This window comes from Lonchura striata, chromosome 14 (assembly GCF_046129695.1).
Source record: "Lonchura striata isolate bLonStr1 chromosome 14, bLonStr1.mat, whole genome shotgun sequence".
Taxonomy (NCBI): Eukaryota; Metazoa; Chordata; class Aves; order Passeriformes; family Estrildidae; genus Lonchura; species Lonchura striata.
Window position 1 is genome coordinate 12,557,289 of NC_134616.1, and position 24,348 is coordinate 12,581,636.

The following is a 24,348-nucleotide window of genomic DNA, read 5'->3' on the forward strand; positions in this document are numbered from 1 at the left end:
TTATGCCCTTTGCATTTCTTTCAGAAGACAAAACCTCAAACAGCCTCTTGCTCATATGACCTTTAATGATCACAACTATTATTCCACCTGAATCTGTCAAGTGAAATACTCACCCTTGTTCAGTGACTGACCTGGCACTTTTTTCCTCCTACATTTCCAAGACACCTACTGGCACATTTTTGAGGGACTGTTTTTTATAGGCTTCCAGTCAGTATTGACCAGGCCTTTCTCCTTGGGTCTCTGCCACTTTATCCCCAGATAATGTGTACTATGACAACAGCTCAAATGACCTTTTCCTTTTTTTTTTTTTTTTTTTTTTCCCCAGCTATGCCTCCTCAATGCAGATTGACTTGCTTTCCTTAAAAACTTTAGCTTGTATCTCTAGTACCTTTCTATGACTCTTCTGTGTGACTTCATCTTCCACTGCACTCACAATCGTCCTGTGAATCCCACACATGCATGGTCAGGCACCCAAAGGTGACTTGAACTGGAAGAAATGTGCTTAGTCCCCTGACTGATGATTCACCCAATAGCTCCTTGTATCTGCAAGAGGACAAATTATTAACATTATTAACATTTTGTTAATTAACATTACGTGGGACATGAGTGGGGTGTGGGGTGTGGGGATGTTTAGGCTCTCTCTGTGTTTCTGAGCCTGATCTCTACTGTTGTATTGCAGGACATGATATCTCCATTGTAATCAGCCCAGACGGCACACAAATACTCCATCCCCCAATCCCTGGACCATCTGGATAAAAACTGGTTAATTGACAATGCTAATGTCATTTTCAGCTCAGTACAGTTAAAATAGTGTCAAGCCTTCTCCCACAAGTACTCTGTACTTTATCTATTACGCTATTATCTGCCTCTATGTAATCATCTTTGACTCAGACCTTTCCCTAGCCCTTTATGGTCAGACTATGTCTAAATCTGTCCATATAGCTAAAACTCCCATCGTCTCAAATCTCAATTACTGCAACATCCTTTCCCTTGGCCTTGAAAAATATAACCTTGTCTTATATTTATTGAGAACACTACTAGAGTGACCATTTTTCTAAGTCTGTCATTCTCACTGTGTTATTCCACTCTTTCCGTGCCTGTGCTGGCCCAGCATACTCTATCATGTGGATCCTTACCTACCTGTTTTTGCTTTGGAAGGCCTTGGTAGCCTGTTCTACTTGCTGTTTCCATCCCCTGCTGATATCTAACTGCAGCTCCAATCAGCTCACAATGCCAGTTCTCACAGCCCACTTGTAATACAATTAAACATGTTATTTTGTGCATTCTTTTCAGTGCCTTTTATTTCCAAGGAGCCTATAAACGGCCCAAAAGTCACTGGCAATTTTCCTTGAAACCACTCCTTAAAACTTTTCCTTCCTGTAGTGTCTACAATAGAGGATCACAGTTCGTTATGCTGCCTCTCCTGCCTGTATTTGTCAGTTCTCTAATTTCATAATTTATAAAGTATAAAAAGTCCATTTACCACACAATAATTTTCTCTTGCTGTTTTCAGTTGCTGTCATGACGGATAAAATGGAAAGGACAATGCAGTGTTAAACATCAAAAATCCAGAGATGTATCTGTATGTTCACATGTGTACATTTTTTTCCTTCTACAAGTTAGATATTAGAAAAGATATGGTATATCAGTCATTCTTTTGCTTTTCTAGCACTGTGTTACTTACACCCTTTGTTTCCTGTCATTGTCCTTTGTTTGCTAACCTAATGTTTATTTTTGTCTCTGCTAAATAAAGACCTCCAGATTGAATTCTTTTAAGCTGTACTTTAAGAACTCTTTAACCTATTTCTGCCTAGCTTTCTCCCCAATTAGCCTAATTGTTTCTTTATCAAGTAACATGTCACCAAATAAAACACGCATAGCACCCTAAAAAAAAATCTGCCCCTTTCTGCTTGACTCACAATAGCAATAAGGTGAGTTACATAAGAGGTTTCTTGTATTTCTGGATCCTGCGACTCCCAAGGGCTGGAAATAGTAATTGTATTTTAGGAAGCACTTTCAGAAACACTGACTGAATACTTGTTATTGTGATTTCAGGCAGCTGATAGCTGGCTTTTGGATACCTGGGCTTGCATACACAGCACTGCTGTCACCAAAATCTGGCACTTGACAACTGACACACGCAATATATACCTGTATAGGTCTATGCACATAAATACACACATCTGCTGCCACCACTAGGCACACACACTGATTCCTTGTCTTCAAAGACAAGGAAAATTAGTATCAGGTATTTGTTGATCCTGTATTTATATAGAACCTCTCCCCCCACCCCGCCCCCTTATCTTCTCTATGCAAATATTAGAAGCAGTTAGCATGTTTTATTTGAGAAATAGCTGCATTTCACAGAAAGGCAAACTCATTCTGACATGTATCATACCTAATTTGCATAGTACATAAAGGTTTTAAGAGAACTAGAGTATTTGGATTAGAAGGACCAAACAAATGGAAGTTAGTAATATCCACTGAAATTACATGATCTGTTAGTGGAACAATGCTACAAATTAAGAGAAATAGAAGAAAATCTTCTTAAAGCAAATTGCACACAAAAGCATAAGCTTCCAGTATAGTTTCTATTGCAAACTGCAATAGAAAGTTATCTGTTAAATGTATAAATGTAGCTTGTCAAAGAGAAGGACCCTTTAGACTAATACCTGTTAAGTGCTTTGCTTTTGCTCTGTGCTCTGAAGTTCTGTGAAGGGCCGAGGTTTCATTCAAATCCTGAAACTCCGGTGACACAACTCAGGCAGCAGAGACTGCAGGAGTGAAGTGGTTGAAGTTAAAACACCTTGTAAAAGCAAAGGCATCTTGGCATCAAACAGTTTTATCAGTGAAAAGAAAACTGTCCAAGATGGACCCCCAAACACCCTCCTCCTATTGACAAGGTCCACACATGTGAAGCTTTAACTACAGTAGTGTCTGAATCACAATTCAGCATGTAAGAATTATTTTAAGCATCATTTTTAGTATGTGAATGAGCGTGACAGAGACAGGCTGTCACAGCAGAGTTAATACATGCTCCATTCAGAAATACTCTTTGTTTTATAGCTCAAGAGTCACAGCAGTTGATAGGGCAGGACAGGAAGCCAGCATTTCCTACTCACAGTGGAATATCTGTGAATTTTGAAAACACAACACAGCCCTTTCAGCTGTCATCCCACAACAAAGAGGAGGTAGCTTCAAAATTCAGACAAGCTCCAGACAGCAGATTGCAATTGCTGAATGGCAAAGAATCTCAAGGTCACAGACCAGCTAGAGAGCCTGCAGAAAGACCAGCATTTTGAAAAGCCTTTTCTCTTTTGAATAGTGCATCTATTTAGATCAGATCATATTTTTGTTTGATTTCCATGATAGTAGTTGCTGTCATATTGTCAACAGCAGTGAGTGCTTGTGCACCATAGGTAACCAATGAGTGGCCAAGCTGTTCCCGGCACCACTGCTCACCAGAGCTTTACTGATTTCTGTTTCTCTAAAGCCCAGTTGATCCAATAATTTGGAAGAAATTCTTCACTATCAGGTGTTAGTGATGGCCTTCTGGTTGGATTCAAGCCTCTGTCAGCAGAGGCTGCCAGTGCATAGCTCAAGGAACTGAAAGGAGCTTTGAATTCTCCAAAGTTCATGCTTTATTGATTCTGTTTTAATTCAATTTTTCCTTTACCGTGTTTTGTAGGCAAAATGGATCTAATCTTGTTATTCTGGGGTGTTAATCTTTATAATGAAAAGGAAAACACACCACCATAGTCAGTTTGCCTAAATATGTCATGGTGGGAAAAAGAGAAACTGAGTTTCAAATGCAGTTTTCTTTCCCATTGTTAGAGAAAATTGCCATTTACAGGCAGGATTAAAACCAACTGGAATTCATGGTGTTAGCAGGAATCTTCACTGCAGCTATCAACGAAGAACTTTCTCTTAAGTCCTGTGGGACCAAGGATTGTTCCTGTGGGATTGAAAGAGCCATACTGCCGTGGATCATTTGGCCTGGCACATCTTTACACTCTGGTGAATAGGAGAAAATAACTTTATTATGAAGCAGAATTTCTTTGGTTGGTCTAATGAGTGAAACAAACCCTCTCTCAGCTCTGCAAAATCACTGAGACAAAGTGGGGTCTCAGCAGCCCTGAATGTCACATCAGGTGCTGATATAGGGTCTTCAGACAATTAGCAAATCTTCAAGCAGCCACCTGAAAGAAATAATGGCTTTTATTGGAGCTAATGCAGTCATTTCTTCCATGAAGCTTCTTGTGAATAATTCCTGCTGGAAAAATTGTACACGATTTCTTTTCATTTATATTTTAATACAATTTATTATACAACAGTGACCCTTATTCAGGGTTCAGAAGATCAGAGCACTTACAGTAATCTTCACAGCACTTTTTATCTCCAGCTACAGCTTACATTCACAGCATGAAAAGAATAAGAAGTTAATGTACCAAATCAGAAGGTGTCTATGAAGCAGTGTTAATCTCAGTGTTGAGCTATTATTTATTAGTAGACTTATGGTAGCATCTAGAGACTAGGGCATCATTGTTTGGGCACTGCATAAAATACACAAAAATACATAAAAGAATATATTTGCTCTCTAGGATAGCTCAGAGTTTAAGCTTGAGGATTATTTCAGGATGTGGACAAGAGGTATTGCAGCTATTAATACTGCCACAGCCAGAGGCAAAACTTCACGTGCTTATTGTGGATGCTGACAAGAGGAATAAAATTACAAATTGACAGACAATTAAAATGGAAACATTATTCCTGGATCAGGCTTCTAGGTGCAAGAAGATGAGAAGAGTCTCCCTGCCTGATTTCATGCCACGACAAGCATGGATGCAGATGGTGTCTCACTACATCCTGTGTACATTAACCATCCATTAGAAGCTCAAGGGTGTCAGGTTTGACTTTCTGAACCAGCCAGTCATGGAGATGTCTGCAAGATGAAGCAGGGGGCAGAATGGTGAAGCAGTTTCATATCCCTGTGAATTAGAGTTCTGGAAAAGCATGTTCTTGTGGTGGTAGGCTTAGCATGTTAGCTTTTGGCATAGCAGCTGGAACTGGGGGCATCTTTTCTGGCTTGTACACTGGTAACCATTCCAGGATACAATGACCTTTTTTGCTACCTCTAGTAAACAATGTTTGTCTCCTCTCTGTTGAATGCTGTATCCCTGTCACAGCTCACTTCCAGCCAGGTCCCTCTGAGAATGAGTCTGATGCAATTCTTGTGTGTCTAAGCACACTCCCACTCATCTTCCTCCCCCAAATAAATTACTTTGCACTGTTGGTTAATTGCACCAAATTCAAAATACACTAGGTCTAGTGTTCAACAGCTGCTCCTCAAACTCTCTGTGGATGAGGGACTGAGTTTTATGGGTAGGTAAACTGAGGCACAGGCACTATCAGCCCTTTATTTACAGTGACAAACTCACCATTAGGCAAGAAAGCCTCCCCAAAGGAAGCAAAGGGCTCTACAGAGCAGCAAAGGAGTATTCCACAGCAATCAGCTGTGCAAGCCCACCTCCCACACTCCCAGCTCTGCACTAACAAAGACACACTATTACATTTCTGCAGGCTCCAGGGGAGGTGACTGTGCCACAGGATTTGGGGAAAGGCTGTCCCTATTCAGAGGGGTCACTTCAGGCTGTAAATGAAGCTCTAGCCATGCTGTCTCCAGCACATTTATGCACCCTCTTTCCCTCCCTCCCTCCCTCCCTCTGTCCTTCCTTCATTTCAGGTTTGCCCCAGGTGATGTTACAGCCCAGCAGTCCCACTCTGGCCACAGCCAGCTGGGCACTGGAGGGGGATGCTGCTGTCCCCCAGGGCAGCTGCCATCTTCCAGCCCGTGCTGAAGGAGGTCTGTGCATCACACTGCACCTTGTGCATCACCTCTGTGCTGCACAGAGGCTAAAGCCAGGCTGCTTCCCATCCAAACATGTCCATCCTCCCCCCTGCAAACAGGAACCTCCTGCTTCCTCTGAAGGTGGATCAAAACTCAAATCTGCTCCTTTTCTCCTGCTGTCTCTCCACAGGTCTTTCCCTGCCATCTGTCTGGGTACTTGCTGCATTAGAGTTGGCAGTGTACCACAGATCACAGGCCCAAAACCTTAGCTGAGTAAGTAGCTGCAGGTCTGAAGCAGGAGTAGGACTCCACCTGCTCTTCAAGATGAACAGGTGGCACTTTATAAGAGTTTGGTGGCAGGAATATTGGCCAAGAAGAGTGACTTGCTCATGTTTTCTGTGTCAGCCCAAGCCCTGTGGCAGGGCCAGGTGTGCCACACCACAGAGGTGGGAACAATGTATTGAGTAAAGCAAAGAACTTGCACAGAGGAGAGGTGGAATCCATGGCTGCTGCCTACCTGCCAGGCTGCATTCTATCCCTGCCAGAATTAGCCAACTACCTCTTAAAGTTGGAAAATTAAGATACCAATGGGCCTGACTCACAGCCCTGTTTTGCCCACAAGAAGTCATACAGAAATAACCAGCTCATCCTCCCTGATCTGCACAGCTTCTGGTGGTAACACACAACCCAACTGCCCATGAGATGTGGCTGCTAGTCCTGCTTAACTACACTTGAAAAATCCTACTGGTGTCTGTCTGCCTCATTAGGCACCTAAATATCTTTGGGATTCAAGTCTTGAGCCTTTTGTGCCTCATGGTCCCCCACTGCTAATGGACATCATCAACTATCCTGAAAGAGCATAGGAAAACATATATATTTATTAAAGATTGTAAGGCTCAAACAGGGGGTTAATGGGAACTCCTTAGGCAAATAGTGCAGTCAGCTAATAGGTGAGAGAGAATAGTAATTTATGGGCTGAGAAGAGGAAAGGAACAAGGGGCTGTCAGGTAATTCTGTTTCCCTGGCTGCCATACAAAGCCAGCAGGGTTGACAAGGAGCAGTCTGTAAACTTGAAACAAAACATATTTCTGCAGCTGGATAGTCAAGCACCGCTCTATATCAGCAAAACTAAAAAGAGATTTCACAGCTTTATAGCTTTGGGCTGGTTTCCCCTCAGGGAATGAAAATAGGCCATTCTCACCACCCCTGCCACTGCCCCAGGTCTTGTCTGCCCCAGTCATCCATCAAACAGCACAGCTTCAGGACAGGGAACCCAGCAGGGTCAGCACACGTGTCTTTTCACTCCTTGAAAAGGGATTAAGGCAACATCAGAACAATTAAAATGTCCTTTTTAAAATACAAATGCAACTTTACGCTTAAAAGGGCATTTCTGTTTTCTTCTCCAGCCAAGTTGGTTAAAGATATTAAATTGCAGCATCGAAAACCTTGATAAGGACAAAAACAATGTGATGTACAAACCTCAGGAGCTTCTCAGTAGTTTTTGGCTGTGACACGTGTTGAGACTGGCAGCGGGGTTCAGCCACGGTGCCTTTGGGCTGTGGGGACAAATCACTGCTGTGGCAGTGGGTTGTTTTAATTGGCATGTAAGCCGTTGTGAGAAATGATACTCTCTTTCAAAAAATTTAGAAGGTTTATTATAGCCTTATCAAAAAAAATACAACAGAAGAAAGAATAGAGAAGATAGTACAGCAGCAGGAGCAAAGGATTCTACCACCATGTGCTCATCCACACAATGGATGCTCTGCCCTTTAAAGTTTAGCCCCTCCCAAGGTCTTGTCAATCGACTCCTTCTTTGCTGTCCAGTGGTGGTGATAACTTTCTAACATGTTGATTGGAGGTCAGGTGCTGCCACAGCAACAATCTGACCCTCCCAAAGGCCATCCGTGATAACAATGCAAGAGGAGGGAGGGGGAACATAACTATACATCTACAAAACTTCTCTTAACATATACATAATGTTTTCCCTTTAATTGTGAGAATCAACCATTGCATTACCCATCTATAACACAACCATGGCTGTGACTAACTTCAGCTCCAGTGGTTTCAGCCTGACTGCTTTAATAACCTGCTTGTCCCTGGTTTAATGTAGGATTGTACACAGGAGGCCTCTTGCTCAGGCAGAGTCTTAAGTTCTCAAGAACTCCTGCATCTGCTGACCAGTACTTCTGTTTCAGCTTGCCCAGGAGAGACCCTTATTGGTATTTAAAACATCTCACTTTTTTCTAAGCTTTTAAATTATTTTTTAAAAATTTGCTTGCTCTATCTATCTATCTATCTATCTATCTATCTATCTATCTATCTATCTATTTATCTATCTATCTATCTCCATACCTGTATCTATATAGCTCTATATATCTATATCGATCTATATCTATCTATATGTATCTATATCTATAGCAGGGAATAGAATGAAACAAGCATTAATCTAGAGTTCAGCACCAAAACCTGAGCTCAGCCTGAATAATTGTCTGGGCAGATGTGCCAGGGCCAGTGTCCCCCAGGAGCATGTGCCACCTGCCTGTCAGTGCAGAAGGCAGCAGAGAGGCAGGGCTGGTGCAGTGGCCACTTGCCTCATGCCTCCCCATGTCCTTGCTGCCCTGCAGCACCAGCAGGGAGCAAATCCTCCCTTGGGGCCACCCTGCACATGTGTGGTGTCTCTCCCACCATGAGGGTCATCCAGGCAGGACCATGAGACAAGTGCCAGCTTCTTGCCAGGTGCTTGCTCTGCTCCCAGAGAGGTGTAAATCAGGGGTTACCCTGCGGCAGGCAGTGGAATAGCTCCTGATTTACAACATCCTACACAAGAGGAGAGCTTGACCTTACACTTCAACATCAGTGCAGCTTCCTTTGTTGAAAGCTTCTTAAGACAGACATGTAATCAATCCTGGAGAGCCACTGAGCAGCAGGGCTCAGGTTCTGCATAAGTCAGGGCTGTGCTTCCCAGGGAAATTGTCTGATCCATGCTCCTGTGACATCTATTCCTAGGCGCTCCCTGCCTACTGCTTAATAGGAGAGAATGTGTTTTTCTGTTTTTCCTTTGTTAGAAACGGACTGCTTTAGATTAATACAATCCACAAAGAGAGTTTTTCCATAGTAAGTCTAGGTTACCTGTGCTACTAATCTTTCAGTGAGAGAGGCTTTCAGTGAGCTCACGTCTTTGGAAATTCTAGACTTTATAGGCATTTGATGTTATTTTAGAATCCAAGAGGAAAAGCTAACTGCCTTGCCTCTGTTTTTTCATGACCATAATTATGAGGGCAGTCTGGTGACGTAATCTGTGTGGAAAATAAATGATGGCATTCAACAGTGAATGCTGTCAGACACTTCGTTCCTTGTAACTATTTTAGAAATCCAAATTCAGTTTGCACTGCCAGAGCACCACATGCTGCTCTTATTCATGTTTGTATAAAACCTGTACTGTACCACTGCCTTCAGGAGATCTATTGTGTGTTTACACTGCATGGTGGCAGAATTTGGCTCACAGTCTAAGTCCATGTACATCATGTGGGGTGATCTGCTGGTCCAGCAAATACAGCAGGACAACTGTGCAGATATGTTTAGTCCTACAGCTCACTAGCCCTTACTAGCTGTAACTATTTGCTTTAATGACCAGACTGTGAGAGTGAAAGCAGGATGACACTTTGAGCACTTTCACACTTCAACTAGCGAGAAGAAAAGGCAAGGCAAAGTACAGACAAAGGTAGTTTTTCTTTCAGAAAAAGCAGACAATTGTCATTTACTGTCACAGCCTGTCACCAACCAGGACTGCAGTGCTGGTACTTCAGCTGCTGGAATGTTTGCCTGTGGTCATCATGCCTTCGCCCTGCACTTCCTTGTGCCTGTGCTCCTGCCCAAGCTGCCAGCAGACCCAGGAGGAGGCAGCAGCCTTGTGCTTGGGCTGCAACCCAAGCAGGGCATTGGTCATTGTGGCTATGTGCCAACTCCCTAAAAGACATGTTTACTAAAGAGTAGTTACAAATACAACCAGCAAGACAGTAATAATTATACTTAGTCTGGTTCTTCTTCCGACAACACCTCTGTGGCAAAGAAGGATCATCATTCCCTCTTGAGGCATGAGGAATGGGATACAAAGGGGTGAAAAGCTCTACCAGCTGAAAAGGTAGACAAAAAAAAAAAAAAAAAACCCACAAAAAAAAAAAAAACAGAGTAAAAACAAGTGTGTACATAACAGAGGTAAAAGATAATCTGTTTTCCAAAAATTCTGTTCAAAACAGTTGGCTTTTGAAGACATCCTCTCCACAGTGTTTGTAACCCAAATCATGCAGAACTGAAAAGATGAAGTCGGTATTGACAAACAAAATGAAGAATGAAAAGAGGGCATTTTTGCTGTTTTTATTAATATCCCAAAGAGGAGCATGCGGGCAGTAGCCTTCTCTGCCATCAGTGGCTGTTGTGCTGCCAGCCTGGAGGGCTTGAGTGCCTCTGGATTCCAGACCTGTGTCAGACCTGCCACTCCCTGAAGCTCCCTGTGCCCTGGCAGGATACAGCTCATGACAGAAAAGCTGCTGAAATGGTGCCAGTTTTCACAGCCAAACAAACTCACCTTTGTCCTCACCACAGACTCACTTATGGGCATTTCTCCCCCTCTCTGCTGTCGAGAGGCAAGTCAGCACTTCTGCCTTGCTCAGACACTTGCTGGGTTCTACAGCATATTTTTGGCAATTGTTTGGTTTCCTTTGCTGGAAAAACTGGCTTTTTTTCTTTGTCACCCTGGTTTCATATAAGTACACGTCAAATTCGAGATAAAGCTAGGTTAGGGGTCATTCCCCTCAAAACCTCTGGCTCCGTGGGATCTGCCTTTGCCATCAGGAAGCCACAAGGATCTCTGACAAGCCTGGAGTGGTTGTACCCAGGGAGGTCTCCTGCCCACCTGTGCAGCAGCAGCAGAGCATGTGCCTGCTTTGAACCCTGACTGTCCCCTCTCATTTTTGACTTCAGGAGATGTTTTCTGCCCTTTGGCTCTGGAGAACAGACTCCTAGAAGGACCCACTCCAGGACAGGAACGCCCTTGCCAAACCCCTCCCTCCAGCAAGGAATCCCCCCAGGAGATTTCCTCAGGCTTTCAGTGCCAACAGTGTGCCTCAGACAAAGGGCAGCAACAACACATCACCACCAGAAAGCTGGGGCCGTGTCTGGCTCGGTTAAATGGAGGCAATTTTAGCTCCAGAATCTATTTGCACATTTATTTAACATTACTAAAGTTTTCCTGTTCTTTCCTACCCCTCCTCTCAGCCTGGCCTCCCCCAGGACAGGCACCAGCTCTCCCATAAGATAATTTCTGTGTCAAAGGAGTGACATTCTGTACCCACCACTTTTCTTGCAGATGTCACAGAATGAGCAAGGCTCCCTTCTCGCTGCCTCACACTTGGCATTTACACACAAGAACTGTCACTTACATAAACATGGTGCTGTGTAAAAAAAAAAAAAATCCAACAGAGATTAATTTCACATGCACCTATAAATTATACTTGAAAAGGACAGTGGGCCTCAGCAATCCCACCTTAAAATAAAATTAAAACCTGCTTAAACTCTCTGTCTGGCCCTACCAACTGCTCCTACCAACAGCACACATGCATTTGTACATGTTATTAGATTGACGTTGTAGCATCCTGGACAAATCAAGTTAATTCAAACATCTGCGGGTACAAAACACTGTAGCTGAAAAATGAGCACATAAAGATATGCAATTTTCCCCTGGCAGTTTATTATGGTATGAAGAAAAAAACATTCTGTGCTTGAAGCTGACGTTATATTACAAATGTATTGCGAAGTATGACGTGACTATTAAAATATGATTACACAAAGTATGAACATTTTAAGAAGTTTACAGTACAGCAAATCTTTTATAAACAGACTCTTAAATATACAGAGGACAATAGTAGCTGACAGAGAAACATCAAAAATTAACTATTAATGTTTGCAGACTTTTCCCCTGAAGAAAGTCTTACATTAAAACAGAAATTATGAAAAGCCTTAAAACCAGGAACAAATCACCTGTACACTACAAATATACATGGTAGAGGTGCACAAACCAGAGCTACCTTTTTGCTGAAGGGTTCAGTGGCTGGAACTGGGCAGTGCCTGCCCAGCACCTTCTGTCCAGTGTGGCCACCACGGGCCACAGCACGCGGAGCCTGCACACACCCATCAGCACTGGAAGGTCAGAGCACACAGACCCTGCAGGACAGCGCTGCCACAGCGACTGACTGGAGTGTATGAGCTGAGAACATGCCCAGGACCCAGCAAATGGATCTCTGCAAGCAGATCCCTGAATGCACTGGGTGCCTGGATGGGACCTATGTACCAGGTTTGGTCTGCAAGACTAAATGACGAGGGAATCAGCAGCTCCTTTTAGTTTTTTGTTTTGTTTTGTTTTTCTAATGCAACTTTTCAATATTTCCTCTTGATATGGGAGAATAGATGCCACATTTGATTTCTACTTAGTCTGGTTGCAATGACACCCCTAGATCATGTGTTAAGTTATGTCAAAAACATAAGTATTTTATGCTGTAATACACAGTATTACTGAAACTAACAATATTATTTGCATATTTATAACAAGGTATAATGAAATCCCTATAATAAAACCAAAAGTTATGCTATAGATTTATTTACAAAGAGTCCAGCAAAGAAGTATAAATACTTCTACATTTAAGGTTTAGGAAAACATAATTTACAAAATATTCAAATATATACAGTCATCTGAAAAACTGCCAATATTAAACTTTGATGCAGGCAAAGAATTGGCTGAGTCTATTCCCTCTGTACTGAACGAGGCAGTGGCTTTCACAGGTTGTCTGTTCTGTTCAAAGCCATATGTGTGTTATTTACAACGAGGCTGCTTCTCTCCGAGCTAAACGTGTCCGGAGCTTTGAGCATGCTGTCCCAAAATGTCATCTATCATTGTCAGATTGTTCAACCACTCTTCGTCGTTGCTGCTGCTGTTCTTCATGAGGGAGTCGAGGAAGTCAGTGTCGCTGCAGTTGGCAGGCATGATGGAGTTGCTGTGCTGGGACACGAAGTCGTACTGGGGCAGCTCGGCGGCGGCGCTCATCCTGCTGAAGGCGTCGGGCTGGCCAGTGGAAGGGTAGCTGGGTGGGCCGAGGCCTGGGGCAGGATTGAGGTGGTTAAAACTGGCCACTCCTTGGGGCAACGATTTCATAACATTCATAGCTGGCAATGGTCCCCTGGTTAAATTGTGTCTCAAGTTCTGATTACTCACTGAGCTCAAGCCCTGGCCAGACTGTCCCATGCTCAGTTTCTGCATCTGCCTGACCTGGATGCCAGGAGCGATCTGGTTCGGTGGCACCACAGCCTGCTGGGAGAACGCCTGACCCGGCGTGCTCGGCCTGACGCTCTGTTTGGAGAACACCGTGTTCCCAGAAAACTGCTGCATGCTGGTATCCACCTGGCTTTGATTTGGCATTCTTGGCACAGTAGTCGGCGTCCACATCTGGGCAGACGAGTTGGGGTAGACGTTGGGGATTCTTGGCACGCTCGGCTGCCTCAAGTGCTGCTGTGTTGCAGAGTGATTTGCCAAGGAGCCAGAACTGAAGCCTCCCATTGGCATTCCCGGCCTCACAGTGGAGTGGCTGTGAACAGTTTGGCACCCCGAGTTCATGCCTAGTGAGTTCTGGCTTGGCCGCAGTGGGATGTTAAAGTCAGAATTAGGTGGAAAAATCCCCTGCTGCTTGCCAGGGTTGTGTGGAATCATCACCATCGTGCCGCTGCTCTGGCTGGCGGTGGCTGAGGCCATGCCAGAGCCCAGGGTGCTCTGGAGCATGGCTGGGTTTGACGGCAGCATGCGGTGGTTGGGCGGAGGAGCAGGAATCACCTGGTTGCAGTCAGCAGGGATGGGCTGCTGCACGGCTGTGGGCAAAGAGAGATGTTAGTGGTGAGCACAGATTCACCCTGTGGCTAAACCTTTCAAAACTGCTGCTCTTTCTTTCATGTCATGGGGGCTTCTCCTTTGTGTTCTTTGTTCCAGAGTTATATGGAGCCATAAGGAAACGGGAATCTCACAGTATGTGATCAAATGCAAAATGCTTGTAATTCAAGGCAGAGAGTCATTAAGTGTCTCTATTTACCACCAGGCCCTGGCACCTCAAGGATTTTCAGACCATTTTCAGGCCATTTCATTCCTTACCTTGAAACTGGTTTATCTGCTGAGCCGCAAACAAGCTCCTCTGTTCAGATGTTACTCCTAGCATGTTTTGTCTCTGCTTTTCCTGGAAAACAAGGGGAGTAATAGTGAAGTTGCAGTCCAGCAGACACTTGAAGTGTAGCCACTGTCATTACAACCTCTTCCCATACACCCCTTACCCTCCTCCTCTGATGAGACTCAGCCCAGAGAGCTCATTTCAGGCTGAACTTTCTCACATTCCCCTTCTTGAGCAAGGCAGCCAAAGGGGACCTGGACAAACATGGAGATTCCTGTGTTCACCAGCTTACGAGTCAAGTGTGCTGCCACAGGAAGCTCTGCCCATGTGCACCATCCCCTTGTGTGCTGTTGCCAACCAGAACACAGGAGCCAGGGATCCACAGCAGGTGCTCCCTGAGCAGGCATTGCTGGGCTAGTCCAGGTGACCTGATTTGAGTCTCCCATCATTCAGCTCCAGAGCCCAGCACTGCACTCACATCCCTGCTGTGGGCAGCAGCTGTGACCTGGGGAGCTCTCTGGGGATAGTGGAGCTCCGCCTGTGTTACAGCAGCCCAGAAAAGGTTGAAGCCAAGTGATGGCAGGGAGGCAGAGCTGGCTTTGAAAGGGAGTTTGATCAAGGAGCAGCACAGGACTTCACTGAGGGTTTTACTGAGCTACTTCTCATCTCATTTCCCATCCACAGAAATGAGCCTCCTTGACCCAAATCCAGTAGCACATTCAGTCAGAGGCACGTGGTCAGAGCTGCTCTACGCAGTTCATTTGTGGGATTTCTCCATCCCAGCTTCCTCACAAAGCCTGTTGCAAACCTCCTACAGGGGCTTCTGTTGCGAGAGAGATCAGTCAAGTCCCGGACAAACTGGAGCCTAACATCTGCTCTGCTAAATCCCCAGGGAAACAGAGAGAAAGGCAAGCATGGAGAACATCTCTCTACGGCTGATTCGCTTTCCAAGCCTCTCTTCTCTGCCTCTTCCCTCCCAGCTCTGTGGCTGACCAAAAATGGCATCAGGGATATGGAGGTGACCAAATCCTTCCCTTGTATATGAGGGGGCAGATCTGCAATTCAGGTCTGCAGAGCAGCACTTGCCCTTGGCCTCTCTTGAGTCCATGCTAGACTCACCACAGCCTTAGTCTGACTCAGCCTAGCAATTCCAGGGTCACTCTTAGTGTTTGCTGACTGATGATTTCCTCATTCCTGTTAGTCCTGTTCTTCCCAGTGAGGTGGAGAGCACAGCAACCCACAGAGGCATTCGGCATCGTACCTGCATCAGCTGCCGCTTCATTATTTGCTGCTTCAGTAAATGGTTCCTCATCGTGTACCCATTGACCGTGGCTGGTGCGGGCACGGAGCCGCCGCTTGGGATGGAGCCTGGCTCCTGCAACCTGGCAACGATTCCAGGGTTTTGATCCTGCCAAGAAAGAGGAGAAAAAGAAAATTAATCTCATCAGGGAGGTAACAACAGAAACCCTTATCCTCTCTACTGATGCCCTCTCTCCAGTTTTTAGCTGTCCCAAAGCCAAAACACCTCATGGACTCACATGGCTCTGTGTGTTACAGTGAGGACAGTGAGAGGTGGGGGAGTGCTCTGATTTCCAAGGATCAGCACAAGAAGATGTGAGAGAAGCTAAAGATTAAACCAAAATTCCTCGTGTGTTGCCCAAAGCCATGGGGACCCGTTCACTACCACTGCTGCAGTCACAGGGCTGCCTGGCTGGCAGAATGGGTGGGAGTAAAGCATCACATTTCTCACAACTTCTCCAACTGTTATACTGAAAGACAGAAGGAAAGAAAAGTTCCATCAGGGTAGGATTTGGCATGTGAATGTAGAGGAAAAACCTACAGAAAAAGAGTGAACTAAAGGCAAAGGAACAGAAAAGGTGCCATCAGACCCGGGACCCAGAGAGATAAGGAAGATGTCAGCTGGGATTAAAGTGGTTCTTGTGGGTTTCAAAATCAGATGAACAAGAAGAGGTCACTGTGAAAGGAGAGAAAAACATACAAAAATGCAGGGCTAGGTCATGCCTAGGCACAGACCAGTAATAAATGCAATGAGCCCTGCTCCTGCCTGGCACAAACCACTCTCTTTCTAAGTCCTCAGCGAAAGATCCGAATTGACTTTGACAGCTGAGCTCTTGCCTCCAAAGAAAGAATACGATGGGGAGGAGTGAAAAAATAATTCACCAGAACATGGTGAAGACAAAACCCAAAATGGAAAAAGAATTTTAAAAATACGGAATTCTAAACATCTTGGGAGTTGGCAGGTATTCAGGGAAATACACAAGAAAAATGTGGGAAAAAGTCAAGGCCTCTCTAAGGACAAGATCCTGTGAGTGCTGTACCCAGGAACAGCAGCACCAGCGTATTCCCCGTTCTCTGTTTTCACATCCAGCTTCTACATTATTTATGATGCATTGTTATTATTGGAAGGGAGAAGTATGTATATTATAACCAGCATCCTTAGCTGGGCCATGCTTCCTTTGTTTTCAGAGTGGAAGCCTACATCCTTTGTTTGAGAATCAATGTTATCAGGAGATAAGCAAGAAGAAAATGGTTGTTGCCTTCTGACATGTGACAATTAGAAGCATGCTCAGATGGAGAAAACAGGATACAAGCCATGTTTCAGAGGGGCCAGAAGGAAGCCTTTAAAGGCATTTGTCACCAGGAAAGCTCCTTGAGCCTGGGGCACCTTTCCACAGAGGCTTCACCATGAAGAATCATCCAACTCCTTCCAAACACATCCTTTCTAAGAGGGATTACCAAGAAGGTCACTGAAATTATTCATTTTTATGGTGCCTCCTTTTGTTGTAGCACTTTGGTCTATTATGCAAAAGCACAATTGATGAAATGTAAATGACTGCTAGATAATTTACTAAAAGACACAAACCTGCAGCTCATCACTGCTCTCATTATCATTCCTATTCATGGGCAGTCTCGTAAGATTAGATTTTATTACTAGTGCTTTGCTTACAATTCTGCTGGACATCTCTCCTCCTCCCCCTTCCCTCCTATCCATTTTACTCCCTCTCTCCCATGGAAAAAGAGGAGGGGAGGAAAAAGTAAATATGATTTACTACAGATGTAAATATGAAAGTTCATTTTAAGCTGGCAGTCTGCTTTCATGTCAGACAGGATTCTGCAACCACAGTTAAGCTTTGAATAATGCAGATTGCCTCTGGGGGAATATTTGAAAGTGGAGAGATTCAGTTTGTGTACTCTGCACATGAAAGACGCTGAACTGTTCATACCACCAAAATCCCTGCCATCTATCCAATTTCCTCCAAACTTGTCTTGTGGCATGCAGAGGGTCTGTGCTTACTGAAGCAAAGGAGTTTTAGTGCAAGGACAATCATTCTGATGTCTTGCTCTGGGCTATTGCATTAACAAGTCATAATATAAAAGTCTCTTTTCCTAATCACGTCCACCTCATTCTCATTTCTCCTAAACATCATCAAGAAAATAATGTTGATGTCCCCATATTATTAATGGTAAAGAAGTGTAAATCACATTACTAATTGCAGCTCTTGTGCTGTAGTGGTACAACTGCTTAATTATATGGGATTTTCTGCAGGCACCCTATAGCAATAATGACAATCAGCAAAGTTCATTTGCAAATACACCGAATAGGTTGCTGAGTTTTTCAGAGCAGAGTTGCATAACACTTAATTAGCCAGTAAAGAAACAATCTAGAGATATGCAGTTTGCTTTTGGGAAAATTAGGATAAAATAGCATAGCTGAGAAGCCAAAGAGTGAATTCGAAATCCTGACCTCCTACAAGTTCACATTTAGGTTAAGACAAAAAAGAAAAACAGCAAGGAAAAGGAAAAAGTTCTCTCTTTTCACCACTAGTGGGAACTACTGTATTCCTGTACAATAAAAAATAACCACTTGCACGTCATGACTAAGAATAGCAATGGTGTAGTCTAAAGGACACTGCAATCTGTACCAAAGGTTAATGAACTTTAAACATTTTTCCTTTTCATCACTTCCCAAGAAAAATCACTTTCCTTCCCCTAGTAAAACCAAGCCAAAGCAGCCATAATCTTAACTCGTCTGTAGCTTGGATTTATCCCATTATAAATCCAGGAAGACAGCAAAGAGAGGAGAATTCTGGTGCTAAAGCTGGGAATGTTGGAAGTGGATGTTCCCACCCAAGGGTCCGTGTGGCTGAGCTGTACTGTCACACTGGAGGGTGCAGAGAGCTATGGGAGGTTCTGACTCTCTGACTTAAAGAAAAGAAAAAAAAGCATTTGCATGTGGGTCTCAGGGTTTTTTCTCATTCTCCCCTCCCAAAACTCATATTAAAATGGGCAGAATTCCTAACTAAACGGCACACCACACAGACCTGGAACTGGAGAGTGAGTTTGAGAACATGTGTCCCTGTTGCCAGGCAAAATGTCACAGCAGGTCCAGAGCTCCTGCAGCACTCCCCGGGCTCCCTAATGGAGCAATTTCTGCTCAGAAAGGCCTTGGGGAAAACTACCCAGTTCTAACTTAGTATCTCACGCGCTAATTCCAAGAGCAGGGAGAAAAGAGTTGGTCTCCAGGCTTGCAGGGATGTGTAATGCTTCTGTTGAGGCCAGTGCAGGCACTGCCCGCCACTCAAGGCCAGGGCACAGCCCAGTGAGCCCCGCGCTGCAGCCGCCCCGCGGGGCGCGATGGGCAAATCCCCGCGCCCCGCTGCAGCCCGGCCCAACCACCGCCCAGAGCTGCTGGATGGAAAGCTGCACACAGTGCCACTGAGCCCTACTTGGACATTCCTCATTGACATCCTTCCAAAAATCCACTGCCAAGCTCGAGCCCCATCATCTGACTACGCAGAAAATGCACAGCTGCAGCAAGTAAGCGTGGAGATGAATCGTTCTGTGTGAACGCGGTTGATAAACTTCAGCCCTCAATACTTAGTGATATATCCAGTAATCACTTTGTGGCTTCACTTAAGCAAGAATGAGTAAATTTATGGCCCCTAATTCCTCTGAATCCTCATTAACAAACAGTCCAAAAAGAATTTAAAAGCAAGACTTTCTGAGGAGCTGAACCAGAGCTGTAATCACTCTTTGGTAAGTATGTAAAAAAAACCTCTAATCTTTAATAAAGAGCATTCATTGTTTTTAGGACTATGTGAAAATACTTTTTAGGACTATGTGAAAATACTAAACTCATTTGTCATTATTAAACTTTTCCATCTGCTCTTAATGGTGTAACTCCAAAGAATATAACAAAGAAATTGTACATGTTAAACTGTATTGACTTAAGCCCAGAGCTATTGGAGATGTACAATTTTTTTCAGTGAGGGCAGGAAGGGGACTGCAGGCTGCTAGACAGTTTCATTTGTCCAATGCTGAAAAGACAGTTATCTGCACCAAAATGGCTCTTAGAAAGGCACATTTGCTTTATAAGAAATAAGATGCCAGGTAAGATCATTCAGCATTATGTAAAAGCCTCAGACAATAAAACTAAGTCATGAATTTGAATAGTTAACAGATGGACTAATTAGAGACTGAATTCTTTGTGGTTCTAATAGATAACCAGGTCACAGCAAGGTTACTGAGAGAGAGGCAAGCAGCACTATTTCAGTAGATATTTGCAGAGCTGGGGAAGAGCTGCACTTCCTAACTGAAAGCATTAGCAGTAGTGGAAGAACAGAAAAAGGGCTAATTTAAAATACCTCTAGTACCTGAATTTAAAAAGTTTATTCCATTTCAAAAGATGCTGCTGATTTGAGAAATATTTCCTCTACTTCCAATGGGGCATCCAGCTGAATCCAGCTATTTCAGAGCCTAAACTAGAAGAGCTGTTGAGATGAGCCAGAGCATAAAAACAAAAGACCAAAGGAAATGAGGCACCCAGGGTGGATGTTTGCTCCAAGTACATGAGCAGGACAAACTGCTTTTTCCACCAGGTTTTGGGTTTTTTTGGCAACCAAAGGTAACTTAGTTTGAAGTATTTACCATGATTTCACACCATAAATAAGAAACACAAGAAACAACCAGAAAACCATGGCTACAGGACTTGAGCAGAGCCACTCTTGACCTGCTCTAGGGCCCTGGCTCCTGGGCTGGGGCCTCGTGGGCAATCCTGCTCATGGCAGGGACAGCTATTCCCTGGGGGCGGGGTGAAGTTTCACAAACCAAGTTTTGTTCTGTATTTTAAGAACATCTGTTACATACAGGGAGTTCTGTACTCTTCTGAGAAAATGCAAATATTGGTTTCAAACTAATGCCCCTGCATTTCCCTGCACTCCCACCTGCCCCCTGATGCATCCTCTTTCATCCACGAACTGTGCTGCATCTCTTTGGTGGGGACTTCAAGCTTGGGCAGCATTTCATTCTGAAGCCCAGGACTGAGGAACAACCACACTACAAATACTACATACTAAGCAATTAAAACACCAACAGTATTAAAACTGTCTCACCCAACTTCATGGTTTTAAGTTTCACGACTTAGAATGATAGAGAAGCCACAAGTAGACTCCTGGTGTGTAGTGACTTTGTGCATACCCACAGGAAACCTTGATGTCACCTTTACAAAGAAGGGTCATGGCCTCCACAGCTGTTAATGCACTTAGATATGAAGATAGTGACCTAGGCATGCAAATAAAGCAAACAAAATCCAGGGCCAGCTTGTCAAAAGGATCATATCCCCTCAAGAATGTGATATCTGTGAGATGCCACTGTCATTTGCTTCATGCAGAACTCTGGGGTTACCTGTGCTTCTTGCCTCTGCTTCTTGCCCTTAACAAAACTCTGCATCTGCTCTTTGAAAGTTTTCTGTCTTCCCTTCTATTCTGTTCACAATTCAGAGATGCTCTTCAATATAAAACAGCCTTTCAGTTCAGAAATGCTCCAAAGCTTTCTGTTTGTTTGTGTGTTTGCTTTAGCACAATATATGAACATTGATAAAACAAACTGTGCAGTTTGGTGGATCTGAGTTTTTTTTTACCCATCTTTCAACCATTTACTTGATACACAAGCATATGAAATACTGCCAGACTCAAGTTTCTAAGCTTATCTTGGGGGCTGTCAATCAGGAAAAGGCTTTGTTTGAAGACTGTAAATGATCCGTGGGTATAAGATTTGGTTAAATAAAATCTTCCAAGATTTTTGTTCTTTTCATACAGCATGATCATGTACAGTTCCTTGAAAGGTAGTCCTCCTTCCTTGCTAGGAGCAGTGACAAGATCACCACATTTGGCTAGCAATTTTGTCAGGATCTTCTTTGTGCCTTCAATCAAAGCAGATGAAACACTGATTTCCCTGTAGTTGTTCTTACACTTCATGCTGTTTAGAACAAAATTCCTTCCAAGTATCCAAAGTGCTTTTAAAATGCACCCACAATTCTAATACGATGGAAACTGATTCCACTTCCCCTCTTAAAAAAAAATTAATTGAATTAAATAAAGCTTTTGTGCAAAAACTTTACCAATATTGTCAGAGCTGGTTTCATCCATCAAAACATGTCCTTAAAGAGCAACAGCAACCAGAGCAACAGAAAGACAGAAAATCCAGAGTGAATTATTGCAATGAGGATTTTGTCTCTTAGATAAAAATGCATCCTTTAGCAGGCATGTGGAAATCAAGCTGTGATGCTGCTACCAGCACCAATGTAGTTATAAGGAACAGCTTTGGGAGCAGCCAAGAGCTTGAGGAATGAAGAGTTGGTGTGTAAGAGACAGGCACAACCTTCCAGGTACTGCAGTGCTTGTAAAGAGGTGTGATCAAGATTCCAGCAACAGCAGCTCCCTTGAAAATAGTTCCTTTGGCCCAGATAAACTCCCAGGCCATGGGTGAAGGTAGCCTGGAGAGCTGCTTTGATCCACCATCCCAAATGCAAGGCAAGCCTCTCAGGAAGACTCTGCCAGGTCCCTGAGGGCAGCGGCACTGAGGTGCCTGCAGTGTTCACACACTCTTCCTCCACCTGAGAGCAGCACTCTGGGGTCAGACTCATCCAACACCACCATTCTTTAACAGAAGCTGTGCCTCTTACTGCTTCTCTGTGCACACACCCAAAGATGCAGGGATGGGTGGTTTGTACCTCTCTGTAACATAAAGTCATGAACCAAAATTGAATTCTCTGCACAGAACACACACACAGCTGCTGTGATTCTCCAACCCTTGACACCACGCTCTTGTTCCCACGGAGGGTAGCTTGCCTATAAATTGAATGAGATAATCTAAAACTCTGTTTATCTCACCCAATTTCAGCTGGTAGTCCTGCCTGTCTCTACAAGATTGTGCTAGCTGTGATGACAAACTACAGTATCTGGTACCTTATGAAGTGGTTTGACTCGAGCAATCCTTGTGTTATGTCAAGTCATGCTCTCAGAGGTGTCAATGAGATTCCAAAGGAGTCAGGTTAGCTCAACACCCAGCAGAAGCTGCTACAGGGAAGTGCAATGACCGGCTGGTAAATGTATGTATTAGGGAGAGCAGAAGAGATCTGATAAAATAAATACGGACGATTTCACACTAGCAAAGTGGGAGTCAGAAAATCTTGAGCTAATGGGATAAATCAGTTCTCTACCTGCCCGTTTCTGAAAAGCTCTGTGAACTGCAGTGAGGTGTAGATCACTGAGATTTTGAAAATCCCCTGCTTTCTCCAAGTTAACATTTCCATTAATTTATTTTTCCTTGTCGTGCAAAGGATCAATTTGCAGAGGCAGATGCCCAAGTCTTCTTCACTTTCAATAGTAGTTGGCTGCTTAACAACTTCTGAGAAGCTCTTTACATGAAAACCTCCCCACATGCAAAACACAGCATAATTACTCCTGATTTCTCATGTAAGTGCACAAACAAAACATGCTCTGGCACAAAGATCACATCACTTTTTCAGTATTAAACTTCTTACACCCTTAATCTTTCCTAACAGATGAAACTAGTCCAACACCTGAAAAGGATTTCATTAGATCCTCTTCCCAATCAGGTGTCAAAAATCACCACCATAACTTACAAAACAAAATGAAGTGATCAAAAATATACTAAAATAATGGATAAAAAGAAGGCTGTGACTAGGTAGTCCTCATGATCAAATTTTTAAAACCAAGATATTGACACGTTAAAAATGAAAAATGTGTTAAGGTGACCTTGAGTATGGGGAACAAGGAGCAATTCCATTATATTTTTAAATGGAAATTATTATTAAAACACCTGAACCTGAACTGTTATAACCAAGTCAACTTAGTATCCCCTTAAAAATCCCGTTTCTCCTTTTCTATTCAGATTGTATTTACAAACTGTTAGATGTCTCATTTTTTTCTTGTGTCATTTCATTATTACAGAGTTGAGACTAGCCATCTGCAGCTTCATTTCCTAAAGCTCTGATTTGTCCTTGGAGCAAGGTCATCCAGAACAAGAACATAAAATTCTGCTTTCCTCAACTGACAGTTCTTTATATCTTCCTGTAAATACTCCCTACTAATTTTAAATAATATTACCACTTCATACTCCCCCTCATACACACTGAAAAGCTGATATACACACATATTAATAAGGATCTTGTCATTTAACCACTGCATGTCATATTAGAAGCAATTAATGGTGTTTATTTGCTGATAACACAGGCATTTCGAGCTCCAGCTCAAGAATCCCCAATAGCTCCATGTGACTTGCAGGATATTAGCTATGGGTCAGAAGTTGGGATCCCCCCATTCAGCATTATCATATGCTTGGAGCAACTCTGTTTCTATCAAGCAGAAAAAAAAATGCAGTCAATGCACAAAAATTACCAGCTGCTATAACACCATATGATAGGTGAGTGATAGTAAAACATCACTAGGTGTATGTGGGTTCATTAATTGAAATCAACAGACCAGTAAAGAAAGAATTTCAGGCACATTGCACAGTGTTCCAAGCTAAAAACAAAGAAAACTGATCATGGAATTTCTACACAGATCAGATATGACTCGCCATAAATTCTGGAGCATCTTCTCTGAAGCAGACTGCTGTTCTGGATTACAGCAAAAACCAAACCAAGAAAACAAAACATAACGGAACAAAAAGGCAGGGTAAATTAAATTGAGAATCTTCAAAAGAACTACCAAAAAGAAACAGGGAATAACTGAGAATAATCAGCATTAGCTCTGGGGGTCAGTCTCATCCCCGATCTCTGCCTGCAGCAGCAGACTGAAGGTCCTGGCTCTAATCTCCAACACAAGGTGCCTATCTTTTGGCACTGGAAAATGCATTACTGAGCGGATGTGGTGGATTCTGAGATACCCTGTGCTGTACACAGCCATCTGCCTCACAAATAACCACGTCAGAGCTTTTACCTGGGTGTCTCTAATGGCCTCAGCAGTCCTAGTCATG

At 43.5% G+C, this 24,348-nt stretch overlaps 1 protein-coding gene across 4 annotated transcripts in view; it reads right to left on the minus strand.

Moving 5' to 3' along the window:
* Positions 1 to 11,569: 11,569 nt before the first annotated feature.
* MAMLD1 (mastermind like domain containing 1) overlaps positions 11,570 to 24,348 on the minus strand; it is a 249,775-nt gene continuing 236,996 nt past the window's right edge. For all 4 annotated transcript variants that reach the window (XM_077786557.1, XM_077786558.1, XM_021547841.3 and 1 more), the window contains 3 exons: positions 15,308 to 15,454; positions 14,034 to 14,115; positions 11,570 to 13,756 (listed from right to left, as the gene is read on the minus strand). In XM_077786557.1, the coding sequence (XP_077642683.1) occupies positions 12,741 to 13,756; positions 14,034 to 14,115; positions 15,308 to 15,454 (1,245 nt within the window). In that variant the 3' untranslated portion in view covers positions 11,570 to 12,740. The remainder of the gene's footprint in view (positions 13,757 to 14,033; positions 14,116 to 15,307; positions 15,455 to 24,348) is intronic.